We start from the raw sequence: 15,224 nt of genomic DNA, 5'->3' as shown, positions 1-15,224 counted from the left end.
CTTTTCTATAGATAGCTGTCTGTACGTATTTCAACTGGACTGTCTTTCTTACGTGTAGCTTGGTTTCCTTGGTAAAGGAGAGAAAAAAATAAGCTTTGTATTGGGAAGGAAATTTACCAGCGGTGAAACATGGCACTGTTTAATGTTTCTTTTGCCCTTCTTTTTTAAAAGCAATACTGTATTTTACAAGATCCTGGAAAGAAAGACATGAATAGTGGGTTGTTTATCTTATTTTACTTGCAGCTCTATTCTCCGCTGCTTCTTGCTGCCCTTGTCCCGGCGCGCCCCTGCCATCCCCGGGCTGCGCACACCTCTGGCCGCCCCCTCTCCCTTGCGGAGGGAACCCGGTGCTGCCGGGCTTGTGTTCAAAACAAGCCCCAAGGGTTTATTTCCATGCGCGTTTTAACTTATTTTGTATTACTACTACTATTATCGCTAAACGCGGTTAGGGAAGGGGCCGAGGCCTGCCCCTCCCCGCCGCCAGCGGGCGCCCCCCGCCGGCGCCGCCAAGGGCGCAGCGGCCTCACGGACCGTCCCGTCCCGTCCCGTCCCGCCCCGCCCCACCCCACCCCACCCCCAGCGCCTCTTCCCGGCTCCCCGCACCGCCGCCATGCTGGCCTCCCGCGGGCCGGCCCTCTGCACCGCGCTGCGGCGGGCGACCCCCGGCGGCCTCGCCTCCTTCCACTGCTCCGCCGGGCGCCGCCGCCCCGCCCGCGTGGCTGTGGTGAGTAACGGCCGGGCCGTGCCGCGCCGCACCGCGCCCCGCCCGGAGGAGGCCGCGGGCTGGGCTGGGCTGGGCTGGGCCGGGCCAGGGGGCGGGGGTAGCCCGGGGCAGCGCTGCAACTCTGAGGAGAAAAAGGGGGTTTTACTGCCTGGCTGTCCCCATCCGCCCTCGGCCCCTCTGCTGGCGGTGGGGCTGGTGGTGGTGGGAGGGCTCGACGTGGCGTCGGGCCGAGGGAAAGGCTGTCCCGGCGGCGGCGGCGGCAGCTGGAGGGCCGCGGGAGAGGCCGAAATGGAGAAGATAAAGCTGTTTAGAATCGAGTCACTCGCAGGAAGCCAGACCAGGAGTGGGAAACACGTAAAAACTGGCTTCTGTGTAGTTATTATTGGCCTGGAGTTGAGTTATAAAGAGCGGGACTTGAAATAATTTATAGTGTAACCGGGAGAGGTCCTGGCGGCGTACAGGAAAATATTTAAACTGGGTTCTGCTCTCCTGCAGGAAGGAGGTAGAGCATGTTAAAAATACAAAACAAAGCAAGGAGATGGAGGAGCGACAGGTTGCCAAAGGAAAATTCAGGCTGTAGGTAGCGTCCCAAATGGATACACAGTTCTGGAGCTCAGTCTTTGGCGCTTGAGCTGTGCATAGTCTTGGCAGTATAAAATGTAAAGAAACAAGAAGGCCTTACCTCCATGAGGAGATCTGGCTCAGGAATGGGCAGAATGCCAGGCCAGATGCCTAAAAGGTAACTTACCAGGAATGCTGTTATTTTAGCAAATCACAGTTTTTTAAATAGAGAGTGGAAAACAAATATTACTGTTGATATTAGTGATGGAAGTTTCTGATTATGGTAGAAGACACATTTATGACCAAGCAGCTACTGAGATAACAGAAGAAGATGGTGTTTTAGTACTTTGGTTTTGGTGAGTTTCAAAAACATTTAAAAAGTGTTTCTTACAGAAGATAACTTTAGCACAGTTGCTTGTATTCAGTCTAAATTAAATAGAAGATGAAATTAAAAGTTGGAAAGTAGAAGGCGGCTCTTAAATATCAGAGCAGCAAAATGGTAGTTAGGTTTAGCACAGACAGAGGAACATCCATGGATCTTACTCATTTGGGGAAGTGGTGGTAGGATGTCGTGCCTGTGAGAGCAGAGGACTGGCTGGTGTGTTCTGAAAGCCCCTTCAAGTCCAGCGTTTCTAACTAAGACAGCTTCAGTTGCGAGTTTCTGTTCGTGTGTCTGTGATTAAAAATTTTCAAGCTTCTAAAAACAGATAAAACCAGGAGGGAAGAGAGTGAAGTTAATAAATGAACTCTAACTGGATTTTTTTCTTTCAAAACAAACAACCAAACAAAAAAACCCCGCAAGAGTTCATATATGTACTTTCAGGAACTAGATAATACTTTGGATTTTTTTTGGTTTTGTTTTATTCTTATAGTTGCTTTATTTCTGGGGTTTTAAATATTTTTTTTTCTCCTTTCTTCTACTTCGTGAAAGACTGTTTCCACCCACACAAGGATAGCTGATTGCTTTGTGCTTTTTATTCTCCAGTGTGTATAAACAAACTGAAAGTATTATTACCATGGTAATAAGGAAAAGTATGGCTAATATAGCATAATTAAGTTAAAAGTGATTTAGCTATTGATCTCTGATGCGGATTGTAAATACAGCAGCCGGTAAAGTAGTTTATCCTAAGTGCCAGCTCAAGGTGCACTTCTGTCCCACTTCTGTTTGATGTGCATCTGGATGAGAAGGTATTTCACACAGATATAGACACTTCATAAATAGATGTATGACACTCAGAATAACCCATTGTGTGCACAGTATAAACATACTTAAGGATATCATGTCATTTTATTAACTAACCCCGAGGAATAAATGCACAAGTCAATAAATAAATATTAATTATTTCTGAGACCTGTCTGTGATGGGTGGCTATAAATAGGAAATGCCAGTTCTGCAGTATGTCAAATGGCAGCACTGGTGCTAATAGTATGATGTTGACTGGCTTAGTTGCTGAGTTCTTTTTTTGTTTAGAGGGTGGAAGGAGGTTTGTTGTTGTTTGGGTGGGGTTTTTTTAATCTTACAAGGCTTGTGAAAGATCCTGCAGGAAGTTTTGCATCACCTGAAATACTCTCTTGATTTTCTTTCTGCAGGTCCTATCTGGTTGTGGTGTCTATGATGGCACAGAAATCCATGAGGCCTCAGCGTAAGTTGCTTTATGAAACTGTAGGCTCCAAAAAACTCTCCTTTACATTACAGCAGTCTGTTGAATTCAGTTTTGCGCTCTCTGGCCATCAGAATTGCCCTCAAAGATGTATGATAAAGCTTCACAGTTTTCTCACAGCATAATTGGGAGCTCAGGCCACGTTCTTGCAGCACTTTCTGATTTTCCAGAGATGTAGCACAATGCATGCTGCACCAGAGCAGTGAGTTGGAGGGTCTTTCCTTCAGAAACAGAAATTCAGAGTTCCAGAATCAATCTCAAGAGAGTTAAGTAAAGACTTCATTTCATAATCACTTTGAGTTTCTGTTCCTGGGGCTAAGTCTAATACGAGAATTGTTAATGCTCAAGCTGAATTATTAACTCTTAGTGTTAATTGCTAAGGGACGTTTCACCTAGACTGAGATTAAATGGACACATAGGTATGTTAATCATGGGACTCTTCCATAACACCTGGGGACTTGCAACGAGAAAGGAAGTTTTTATTGTTTGTGGTTGCCTGCATAAGAGCACTAAAGAAAGAAACTTGTCTCTAGCTTACCTGATCCTACCTCCAAACTGACTTTCTGTTTTGCTTTGCACTTCAGTGTTACGTACAGGGATTTTGCTACTACGTGCTCAGTATGCTTTGGTAGGACGTGCGTTTTTCCTCCTCTTGAAGTGGTGGAGTATTTGTAGCAAGGCTTTGGGGCCAGGTAAAGCCTCTCTTACAAGGTTTTCAGCACGTTTTATCTCCATTTTTGTAGCATACTGGTGCACCTTAGTCGTGGGGGAGCGGAGGTTCAGATGTATGCTCCAGATGTTCCTCAGATGCATGTCATTGACCACAGTAAAGGGCAGCCAGCTGAAGCTGAGTCAAGGTAAAGTCTGTTTAATGTGTTTCCCATGACTGCTGAGCCTCAGTCTCTTAGGCATTCTTCGGACATAGCGTCCTGTAACTGCATTTGTAGCACTTTGCTGACTGGCTTTGGTAGCTTTATGCTAGCTGGTATTTTGATTGCGAAGAAAATATTAAACTTCTGGACTTGGTTATATACAATCTTTTAATGCCTGTGTTTCTCACTAGTAGCATTTCAGAAGCATTGATAGCTTCAGTTATTGAGTACCACTGGTTTTCTTGCTTCCTCCCCCTCCCCTTCCTCTGCCAAAACTTACTTTATTCTCTTCTGTGCACAAATGCTTAATTCATCTCATTCTTTTATTTCTGGTTCTTCAAGGAACGTTTTAGTGGAATCTGCAAGGATTGCTCGTGGTAAAATTGCAAGCCTGGCTAAGCTTACTACAGCAGACCATGATGCCGTGATATTCCCTGGTGGATTTGGAGCTGCTAAAAACTTGTGAGTGCCAACTAAGCGTTAGACTCCTTGACTAAATATTCACGATCAACTGTTCATACTCAACTGTGATTCCCACAATAAAATCAGGAAGCAATAAATGGCCTTATTTACTACATATGTAGCCACTGCTTAATAAGGAAAACCTCCTTTCAAAGTGTTGGAGTTAAGTTGTGCTGTTCATGGTAGTTTCCAGTCACAATTCTTATTGGCGTTGTCACATTTTAAATTTTTCAAAGAATGTTGGGAATTCTGGGGTTTAGATAATGCACAAGAATCCTTTTCCCCCCAACCTTGTGGTGATTTTTTTGGACCTGACTGAGGGAAGTGAAGGTAAAACTTCAATAGTTCACGTGTTCCTAATGTTATTATTGTGTTTCTTGTCTGCCTACCAGAAAGTCTCCTCTTGCATTAGTAATAATAAAACCGACAGCTAGCTCAAAAAAAAAAGTGTTAGCCATGTGGAATACTAATTATCTTGTTATTGACCTGCCATTTTCTTGGCTTTGAGAAACCTGAATGTTATTTCCCTTTTCTTCTTAGGTATTTTTCTTGAAAACGTTGTTCTTCCACTTCTCATTAATCCTAGAAAGCGGATTTGATAATTCATATTTCTAGATGTTTATATCAAGTAAGGAACTTTCTGACATACTAAAGCTTTAGAAGTGAGTCATTTTGGCTAGACCATTCACGATGAACTACAGGCTTTTTCAGCCACCTTTTAGAAGCTATTAAGTTTGTGATGACCCTTGAGAGAGCCAGTCTCAGGCAGATAGGCATCACTGTCTTGTAGGTTTATACTGAGGTATGTATGAAGTTTCTTGTTGTGGCAGATCTACCTTTGCTGTTGATGGGAAAGATTGCAAGGTGAACAGAGAAGTTGAACGTGTCTTGAAAGACTTCCACAAAGCAGGCAAACCTATTGGGTACGTATTTTAGTTGGAGGGGCATTTGTTTGGTAGTGCGAGCATGGAGACAACATATGTTTTGTTGAAATGTGCAGCTGTTATTGTTGGAACTAGAAAAAGCATCTTCTGTTTTGTATCAGTTGTAGCTTATTTTTTAAAATGTGTTTTTCAAGATGTGTGTGTGTGTAGGTGTTTGTCAGAGAAGCAGCTAAGAAAATGCTGAGTGGAAGTTGCCTTGTGATATTTTCCAGATTTGTAAGACCATGTCCAATTGAATCTTTTCAATGATGACCAAGTTTTGAGAGTGCCATTGTAGAATTGCTCTTATAATTCCTTTTGTTGCAGTCTTTGCTGCATTTCACCAGTGTTGGCAGCAAAGGTTCTCTCTGGTGCTGAAGTAACTGTGGGCCATGAAGAAGAGGAAGGTGGCAAGTGGCCTTATGCTGGGACTGCAGGAGCCATTAAAGAACTGGGAGGAAAGCACTGTGTGAAAGAAGTAACTATATCCTTTCCTGTTAATTTCCATGTTGAGAGACAGTTTAGTAATGTGTCCTTACAGTAATGAATACATGCAGGACCTATGCTCTTTCACTTACGGTGTAGTGGGAATATACAGTGCAGAGCTGATAGCACGTAATACAGTGCATGATTAGAAACATGGTCTTCTGTACGCAGCTGCGTAGTTAAAAGTCATTCTCAGTCATTGCCATAGAACTCCCTTGGACACCGGGGAATGCAGTAAAACGCTGAGTGAATGTGCACATAAAACTGGCATGGGTTACAGTTGGTCAGTTCTCTTTTCTTTGAGATTTTTTTTCTTCTTTTCCTGAAGGATAATGCTGTAATCAAACTGTACTCAGAGACATTTCATATGTTTTCTTGTGTTTCTGAGTGTTCCCACAGATTGCTCTCACGGTGTTTGTATTTTGGCAAATGTAGCTTCTAGTATCTTGGATTATAGGTTGCAGCTGTCTTTACAGCTGGACGGTATGATTTATTTGGAGTTACTTTTTTTATAGGACGGTGGAGTTGTGAGATTTTGTCAATGATGGGTTGTTTCGCAGACAGTATCTGCAGGTGAGACACAGGCTGTCTTTTCCTTAACTCCCTTTCACGAAGCTCACGTGGATACAAAAAACAAGGTGGTGACTACCCCAGCATTTATGTGTGAAACAGAATTACATAATATCTTTGATGGCATTGGGGCCATGGTGAAGAATGTGCTAAAATTAACTGGCAAATAAAAAAAAGAATCAGAAATGTTTAAATTTAGGGTGTAGTATCAAATGTAACATGGACCAATGGAAACGTTTTCACCTGCTTGTCCTGTTCACACTCTAATGAATGCTGATGTGAAGCTGATTGATTCCCAGCTGCAGGGTTTTCCATGCCCTTTCTGAGAGAGGGGCCTGCAGGAGGGCTTACGGAGTACAAGCAGTCTGGCCTGAGACATGGAGCATTTTCTCGAGCTTTTTCAGCTGGGGAGAGCTGTGCGGAGATATTCTGAAACCAGTCCTTCCGATACACCAGTGTCACATCATTTCTGTGTGGGCCAAAAGAGACTAAAGGCCCCTTCAGAAGCTGAGATGTGTTGTAAGGATATAGGAGATGCAGTGGCAGTATATTCTTCATCCAGTGTATGGATGAAGAATGGGAGTAGAGAGGAATTAGTGCATGGTTCAAGGTTTATGTGCTCAGGCCTGTATCTGTGAACAAAAAGCCAGGATCAGCTGTCAAGGAAATAGACCTCATCCACATCTTAATTTAGTTTGCTATTAATTAAAAGATTATTGTTTTGATTTTCCTTTTCAAAGAATCCTGTTTTCACAAAGGACCCGTTCTGAATATCAATCAGCAGCAGGATACATCTTAACTGTCACAACATTAGCATTTTGAAAAATTAATCCATTGGCCCATTATTGCTAAAAAGGTCTTGAAATGAAGGAGAAAATACCCGCTGATGTGACGCACAATTTTTAAGGATAATATCCGTATTAAAGTAGTTGCATGACTAGTAGTGGATGGAAAAAACAGTCTCAAATTATCCTCACTTTCCCTGCTTTAGGGTAATAAAGCTTTCTCCAAAGAAATATTATTGAATGTCTGGAATAATGATGTATAAATAAATTAATTTCTGCCTTTATCTCATCATTCTCCCGTCACTTTTGTTTGACAGCTGCATTTGACAACTTAATGCTGGTTGATACATTCTAGTGGTTTTTCTGCTTTTCAGTTCTCTTCATGTCTTTGGGACATTTTTTCCATATAGAATCCAGCAGAATCTCCTTCCCCCCCTTCCAAGTTATTTGTTACCTTTCTGTTCAGCAGGAAGCAACATTTCTCACATTAAACAAGCAAGCAAAATGACACCCCTTACCTTGTATTAAAGTTCCTTTTACATGACTGAAGAGACATGCTGAAGAGAACCCATACTTCTAAGGGACAATTGTGTGCTTTGTGAATGAAATCTATGAGCCTTCGATTCGGTTGGAGTATGGTAAATAGTGTCTATGGCTGAAGTCTTGCTAGGGATTTGGAATGACACTTTTTTAATTGAGGGGAACAAAGAGGAGGAATGAAGCTTGAGTGCGAGAGGTCAGCATGCTCGGCTTGCTCAATATAGGTGTTCACAGAATAAGCTTTTTTGCTTCTGGAGCCTCTTAGTATGTGATTAATTTTTTGTCACTAAAAAAAAATCATGTTTGGATTTAGAAGATCTGAATTTGTACATCCAAGATGGCACTCTTTTCTTGGGTGATTTCATAGAGCTGCCTTGTGCAGATCACCAGCTCCAGTGTGGTTACAAAGAAATCATACACAGAAACCAGGTCATCGTGGTACCGAGCATGGTTCATAAAGTGGATGCTGGGCATAATCTGAAACTTTTTTGCTGGTGCATCAGATTCTTCATGAAATTTTCAGTATCAAGTTGGTAAGAAACAGAATTTAGAACAGTGCCTCTATGTAATTCACTGCAGATACTCTCCTCCATAAGCTTTACTTGAATGTAAGTGGACGTTTATAATATCAATTTTATACGCAGAGGCTTAGCAGAGTATGGGAGGTCATTGTTCATATAAAACGTAACAACATTTTAAAATGCATGACTGCCCTACATCTGCAGGAGTTTTAAATTTGGTAATATAAGAAGGTATCACAAAACAGAGATGGTATTGAAATCCCTGGAGCAGAGGGAGAACAGCTGCTGCCTGTGTTAGCGGTACCATCGTCTGCTGTAAGGGTGGTCTAAATTGAGCTCAGCCCTTCCCATCGGGGACTGTGAGTTAAGTCTTTCCATTAGCTCCCCTCGCCACAGCAGGTTGTGTGTATGTATTTAGGGTTTCTCATATCTGCAGTTCCTACTAAGTGCAGCTGTGGTGGCGTAAAGCTTCCTTAGATTCTGAATCTTAAACTCGTGTGTCCTGAGGAAAAAGATGGTTTTCTGAAGAAGTTGCCATTATCATGCAGTGACCATCTGTTGCAAGTTGGATGCTAGGTCATCCAGATGTTGCCTCTTTTTATAGCCCTCAGACATTCTTTCTTGAATCCAAGTACCCAAATAACGAAGACTACTAATAATCTACTGTGTACCTTTCTATGCAGATGCAGTTGTCATGTGGATCCCTGACCTGGTGGCTTCCAGGTTGGATTATCGCAGTAGCACATGCTTAGAATCAAGTATGCAAATTGAAAAGCTGACCTAATTTGACATGACATCTCATCTGCTAAATAACAGCAATACTGTAAAAAGGTGGTCTCAATATCAGTGACTCTTTGAGGGCTAGGGCTGTTAAGCTGTAATGGGAGTAACCAAAGAACCAGCTCCTCCTCAGTGCCGGAAATGGTTTTGAAGGTAGTTGAAAAAGCGAGCTACCCATACAGTGTTGTCAGTGCTGGAAGCTTGGACATTTAGTGGGGATGGGACAAACAGATATGCACTGACAAAAAATTATTTTCAGAAGCAATCACATTTTAGAGCATCTTTTACCCTTTTTTTTCTCATTATTCAGAGATAACATTTTTTAAGGGAGAAAGAATCATGTACCAGAATTGCCTTTCATTTTTTTTAATTCTCTAATTTCACAGTAATGTGCAAAGTACAAACCTTTGCTACACATTAATAGAAGACCTTTTAACTTTGGTGGAAGATACAAGATTGTTATCTTGGCTTTTAGCCAGTGTAAATTTGGAGGGAAATCCCATATGCATTTAGAGATTAATAGAGACATTTGTCTGCCAAGTTGGGTTTTTCCTTTCCTTCCATAGGGCTGTTTGGAGCTGCTGAGTGGTTTGCTAGTGTCAGCCGAGTGGATAGAAGTTTATGATTAATGTTTTGTTAAACGCTATCAGAAATAAAAGGTGAAAGAATGTGCATTCTTCAAGCATCCACAAGGAGGCATGCAGTATTTGGCTTATGGATCCTGCCGTTTTTCATCGTCAGAAAGCATTGAAGAACTTTGTCCTACTGAAAGGGAGTGGTAATAAATGCCCCTCCTGCTTGTGTTGATTTTCCAGTGATGTGGTGGGGTGAACTTGTGGGCTGTGGGGAGGAGTTGTTACCTCTCGCTTGTGTTTCCGCCTGCCCCGTTTTGCCCTCATTGATGCTTATGCACAAAAACCATTTTACAAAGTGTTTCACTGCAGATTGTTGCAGTGTTCACAAATTTGACAGCGTTTCCTTTTTCTTCTAAAAGCAGAAATGAGAGGGATTGAGATGCGCTTTTCATTTTTAGCCTCGGGTTTGTGTCTACAAGGGACATGTTTTGGATGAATGAGATGCCAGCAGGGGGCACTTGGTGAACAATGTTCCGTGCAGGTTTTCACTTACCCAGGCACAATATTCCAGCTGTTGTTTATGACATTGTTATGTTGACTTTTTCTCGCATAGAGGGAATCAAGCAAATACTGCTTCCTATTTGTTTAACAAAAATAAACAGGAACTCCAATTCTATCATAATGAGTGCCTTTGTTCCACTGTCTTGTTAAGACTCATTTCTTCAACACAATGACTTCTTTATACCCCTGAAAGTATAATATCAAATATAGTCACATTAAGCTCCAAAGCCTTCCTGTGATATAGTTATCACTGAAAAATGAGGAAAGGTGTAGTATAAAGTCATAAAAGTACACAGTGGGTGGGGTTCTTTGTTATTTTTTGGGGGTTGGTTTTTGCTTTGTTTTGTTTTGTTTTTGTAAATAAATAATGCTATTACAGCCAAGGTGACCTGAAAACAAGGTTTGTAGGGAGGGACTTTTACTAGGCCAATTAAAATACTCCTGGAAGGAAACACAATGTTTCTTGAAGGGTCTGTATGTTTGCAAGCTAGCAGTATCTTACATATGTGTGGATACATACTTTTTTTTTTTTTCCCCAGAGTGTGAGGTTAGATAATCTTCCATCTGCAAATAATTGAGAGTTGCCTGCATTCTAGGGCTTGAGTCTTTTGTTTGAGTTGTTTTTCTTCCTCCTTCCTATGGATTAAAGTGTCTGAGGGGAAACTTGCTTATTGTATGGGTCAACCTTTGCCCTCAGAAGAATTAAGGAAGTGATATTTGGTTATCTTTTCCAAGGTGATTTCAGTGGTCGTCAGAATTTCTGCGGAAAGAGAGAGAGGGGGAAGAGAAGGGACTAAACTTGGACAATCCCAGACGCTGAAACAGAAGTTGCAAGGAGGATTGTGTTACCCATAGCAATGTGATTTTGTGCTGCATATTTAAAAATAATCACCTTCAGTATTTATTTTCGGTATTTTTCAGTACCCTTTGTTCAACCGCTGAGTACCATGCTACGTGAATATTATCCGATATAACAGTGGAAATTCTGAATCAAACGTATTACGTTCATTTATTGTTGATAATCTGTATGGGCCATTTCTCCCATATCGGATGGAACTGAAAGGAGCTCAGCAGAAAGCATTAACCAGTTAAACTGGCCTCACTGAAAACATATATAAAAATTACAAGATGAGCAAACTGACTCCTTTTTGTTTCTTACCAGTGTCACTGTCAAATGTGAAAAAGCAAACTTGCTTTCACAGCCATTCTTTTGCAAGAATAATGTACAAGGATCTCTTAAGAATTTCTTTAATGTAGCAGATTATCAGCCTATGCTCTTGCCATATGAAATACGTAGGCATGGGCCACCAAGGTACTACAAGTGAGAGAAGTGGAGATTCCACCTTCTTAAATGTGTGAATCGTTATTGTGCTCCTTAGTTCTCAAAACTATCCCTCTTGTTCACGCTGAAACTCTGGAAAACACAAGAAGTATGTGCTGCTCATCTTGTGCACATTGAGTGAACTTTAAGACATACGTTTGCTGTGTCGTCACCCAGGCAAGGAAGGACAAATCAAGGTCTGCTAGTCATTCAAACCTTCCCTTGCAGTCTCCCAGGAAAATGGAATGGCGGTCATATATTACTGCTGGGAACGGCATTAACTACAGCTCTGGGAAAATATAATAAAGAGGGAAGTTTAAACATCCCAAGTGGTGCTGCAAATCTGAGTCATAAAAAAGGAGGATTGTAAGCAACATTTAGAGGTCATCCAGTCATCTTCCCCCCACCCTTCGTTCCTCCTACCTTCATCTGCTCATGTGCTTACTGTGATTCATGCCCGTTGACACAGGCAGGGAGAATCCCTTCTGAGGGTGAAAGAGGCAGATGACGGAAGGAATTGGGCATTCCTCGTAGGCACAAGCCAGCACAGTGCCCGCTCGTAAACGTACAACTGGACTGTCCCCTTTCCACAGCAGTGAGGCTCTGTTCTAGCCCCGCATGCCTGCATAAAGGTATTTATGTAATTTTTCATTTGCTTGCCCAAGAAGTTTTTGCAGCTGCATAGTCACACAGCTTGCACTTGTGAGTGGAGGTGCTCACGTTGTGCACGTGCCTCAACACCTTCTGAAAAGTGGAGGGCTGCTTAAGTGGCTATTAGATTTTTCGAAGTCATACAGTCCTTGAGATGACGGCAAGCAGTTCAGACGTTTGGAACTGACAGACCAGTATAAATTCCACCTTTTGGACTTTCTGATTGTGCAGGGAGCCTAGCCTAGTTCCTACTAGCTAGTTCCTACCTAACTGTAGGAACAACCGGAATACAAATGAAGATCTCTTAGAGACCAAGCAATTGCTCTCATCAGGTTTTTTGTTTTTTTTAAAGTTTTTATTTTTAATCAACTTTTGTTTTGAAAAATACATGGCATCTGAAACAAACATTTGGAGGGCAGGATGCAAAAAGACAATCCCAGTATGTACAATTCTTACATTCAAATCTTTCTGTGAAGTGGGACCCCAGCTGTTAGCTAAGCTGCTCTGTACCCAGGGTAGCCGAAGTACCAACTGAGCTTCACTGCAGCAGCAGCACGGGCTGTGCATGGGATTTTGTCTCTCCTCCCCACCGTAGAGAAAGGGTCCTTTGTTAAGAAAGTCAAAGGTAACTATCTCCTTTACCTCAATGGATACCATTTTAAACTCTGTTTTATTCTGTTCCCTTCCTTGCAAAAGCAATCCTGTCTTTCCTTTGGAAAGAGGGTGGAACTGTTCCAAATCAAGACGACTTTATGGGCGTCCTGATGAGTCACTTCCCTCTGCTTGGGGCTCAGCCAGAAGGAGTGAGTGCGTGTCAGTCACCGCCGTTCCCCAGCCCGGGTAAGGAGTTCTCCAGATGCTTCTCAGTTCTGTAATAGGTTGGTTTGGAGCTGCTCTGGCCTGAAATGAAACTTGGGCACTTTCTTGATACTGTTGGTATACACAGGATCCTTTCAGTCTTAGTTTTACACAGGACATCTATGCTACCTGAATTGAACGTTTCTGGAACTAAACCCATTTAATTTGCATAGGTATCAGTTACAATTATTCTGACCAGTTTTTAATTCTTTTTTCCTCCAAAGCTACCGTTTTTAAAGAAGTAATATTGTCACAGTAACCATTTCTTATTGCGCAGTTGTACCTTAAGAATCCAGCTTTTGCGCAATGACCCCATTTACCTTGCTGTGTTTCACGACAAAAAGAGAAAATAATGAATTCAGCCTTCTAAAGCATTTGGCTTACTTAGAAGTGGATTTTGTAATAATACATCACTTCCTTCCTCTATGTTGAACTTCCATCATCTTTCTCAGTCAGCTTCATCCTTCCGCTGAAGAACTACGGCATTTCTTGTAGAAAAAAACATTGTTACTGATAGCCCATGACACTTAAAAGTGAAAATAGAAGCTAAAAGTTCCACAGGCTCAAGTTTCACAAGGTTTCCATCTTTACATTTCACAAAATGCGAGCGCCTTCCTACTTCCAGTTTTTATCTGACGCAGAGGGTAGTTACCCCTTCACCTCCTTTCAGTTCTCTTCAAGGACAGCAGATGAGATCTTAGGCAAAAGACCTCACTAGGGTCAATTATAATGTGACCTTGTAGTTTTGCGAGTCTTTTATCCTGTCGTTAAAGCAAAACCACAAAACCCAAAATAAAATATTCATACTGGCAGCACTAGAACTTGGCTCCCAGAAACAAATGAAAAAGCAGACCTGCCACCTCTGAGTTTTGCTGCCTTTGGTTTTGTGGAACACCAAAACGCGGGACATAAACACCTAGCGCTAGGTCTGTTTTCAGCTATTGATGTTTCTTTCCCGTGGCTCTGGAACGGTTGTCACGCAAATCCTCCTGAGCTCTTCTGCCCAGCGAGGTCCTCTGGTGAGCAAAACTTCCCAAAGAGAAGATTGGTTTCCCTGGTTACAAGTGCCAAACCGCCAGTGCGACCAGGAGGTGGAAAGCGAGGGGAAGCATAGCCAGGCATGGCGCATCAGCAGGGATTCTGGAGGAAATCTGACTGTGTCCTGAAAAATTAAAAAAGAGAAAGGTGGCATCTAACTGGTGGCTTGACAAGAAGTGTATTTGAAGTTTGTGTGATATATTTTACATGAATGCATTGATGGAAGATTGTTTGTAAAATCATGTGGATTTTGGCTCATTTTCAAAATTCTCCTTTGTGTGTGTGTTTTTACCATCCAGAAAAAACAGTCTGTGACAAATCATTTTTCCTCCTTCATAGAAAAGGCACAGACGCTCAGTAACAATGAATACAATTTCCTTTTCTGGATGACTGAGAATACTTGTTTAAAGTCCTCGTAGAACAACAACAACTAAAGGAGTGTAAAATACGTTATCATTCCACTACTTAGGGCCTGAGGTAGGTGTTGTGATTAAGAGTCCATGAGTAATGGTAATGAGTATTAGAAAGTCTAGGCCACAGACGCTTAGGTGGTAGCAGCACAGTGTACCACTATTGGTACGTAAGCAACAACATGGCCACAGGGCACAGATTAGCCTTGGCACAGATGGTACCTGCAACCCGTGCTGGATGTAGTGCACAAGTCAAAAAAGATTTTGAACCCCTGACTTTAGCAATAGAGAAATTTTTCCTGTAAGTGTTTAGGTCCAAGTCCTTCTCTGGGAAGATCAGGCTGTATATTGTTTTCTCTACCAATTCTTCGGCTGTTCCTACTGCTGTGGTATCAGCTCTCAGTCTGTTGCTGCAGTTTAACTTATTGCTGGTAGGGGTGCTTCCTCCCCCTCTTCCTAGAAGGAATATGCGGTATTAACGTGTAAAGAGTGAGTAAACATCGGGTAGCCCTCAGTAACGCTTTAAAATAAACGTAGGCCCCCTTGTGACCACTTCCAGGCCTAGGCCCTTTAATTTTTCACAGAAAAAATTTAAAACAAGTTTTGATCGACACAGAAGCAGTCTTGCAAGAAACCCAGAGTGACAGTAAAATTGGGCTCTTTAAAATAATGAGGAAAAATAATCAATCCAGCAACTAAACAAATAGAAATAAAGCAGAAGTGAAACAGATCAAAACTGGTTCTGTTTTATATAAAAATAATAACTAACTACTGATCTGGTTATGATGACTGCAAAGTGTGGGAACTATTTCTGCATACAGTGTCTTTATTCTCAGCATGTCATTTAACTTTTCTAAGTCCCTTCCAAAATAACGACTAATACAAAATAGATTCTCTTCCTCCCTTTCTTAAGAAATCACTGAAA

At 41.9% G+C, this 15,224-nt stretch overlaps 2 protein-coding genes across 4 annotated transcripts in view; one reads left to right on the top strand and one right to left on the bottom strand.

Annotated features, from left to right (window-relative positions):
- Positions 1-569: 569 nt before the first annotated feature.
- GATD3 (glutamine amidotransferase class 1 domain containing 3) lies at positions 570-7,328 on the top strand. Its single transcript, XM_063344493.1, has 7 exons — positions 570-724; positions 2,876-2,928; positions 3,690-3,803; positions 4,161-4,280; positions 5,111-5,203; positions 5,531-5,687; positions 6,301-7,328. Exons 1-7 carry the CDS (start codon positions 611-613, stop codon positions 6,427-6,429), a joined length of 780 nt encoding a protein of 259 aa, XP_063200563.1. The 5' UTR covers positions 570-610; the 3' UTR covers positions 6,430-7,328.
- Positions 7,329-12,389: 5,061 nt separating this feature from the next.
- The window catches only part of LOC134519826 (myelin-oligodendrocyte glycoprotein-like), a 34,981-nt gene continuing 32,146 nt past the window's right edge, over positions 12,390-15,224 (bottom strand). For all 3 annotated transcript variants that reach the window (XR_010072311.1, XM_063344508.1, XM_063344517.1), the window contains one exon: positions 12,390-14,013. Coding sequence is in view for 2 of the 3 variants with exons in the window: in XM_063344508.1 (XP_063200578.1) it covers positions 13,910-14,013 (104 nt within the window). In the remaining variant the exon portion in view is untranslated. The remainder of the gene's footprint in view (positions 14,014-15,224) is intronic.

Source organism: Chroicocephalus ridibundus, chromosome 1 (genome assembly GCF_963924245.1).
Source record: "Chroicocephalus ridibundus chromosome 1, bChrRid1.1, whole genome shotgun sequence".
Lineage (NCBI taxonomy): Eukaryota > Metazoa > Chordata > Aves > Charadriiformes > Laridae > Chroicocephalus > Chroicocephalus ridibundus.
Note: the sequence above shows the minus strand (reverse complement) of the source record. Positions and strands in the feature narration are given on the sequence as shown.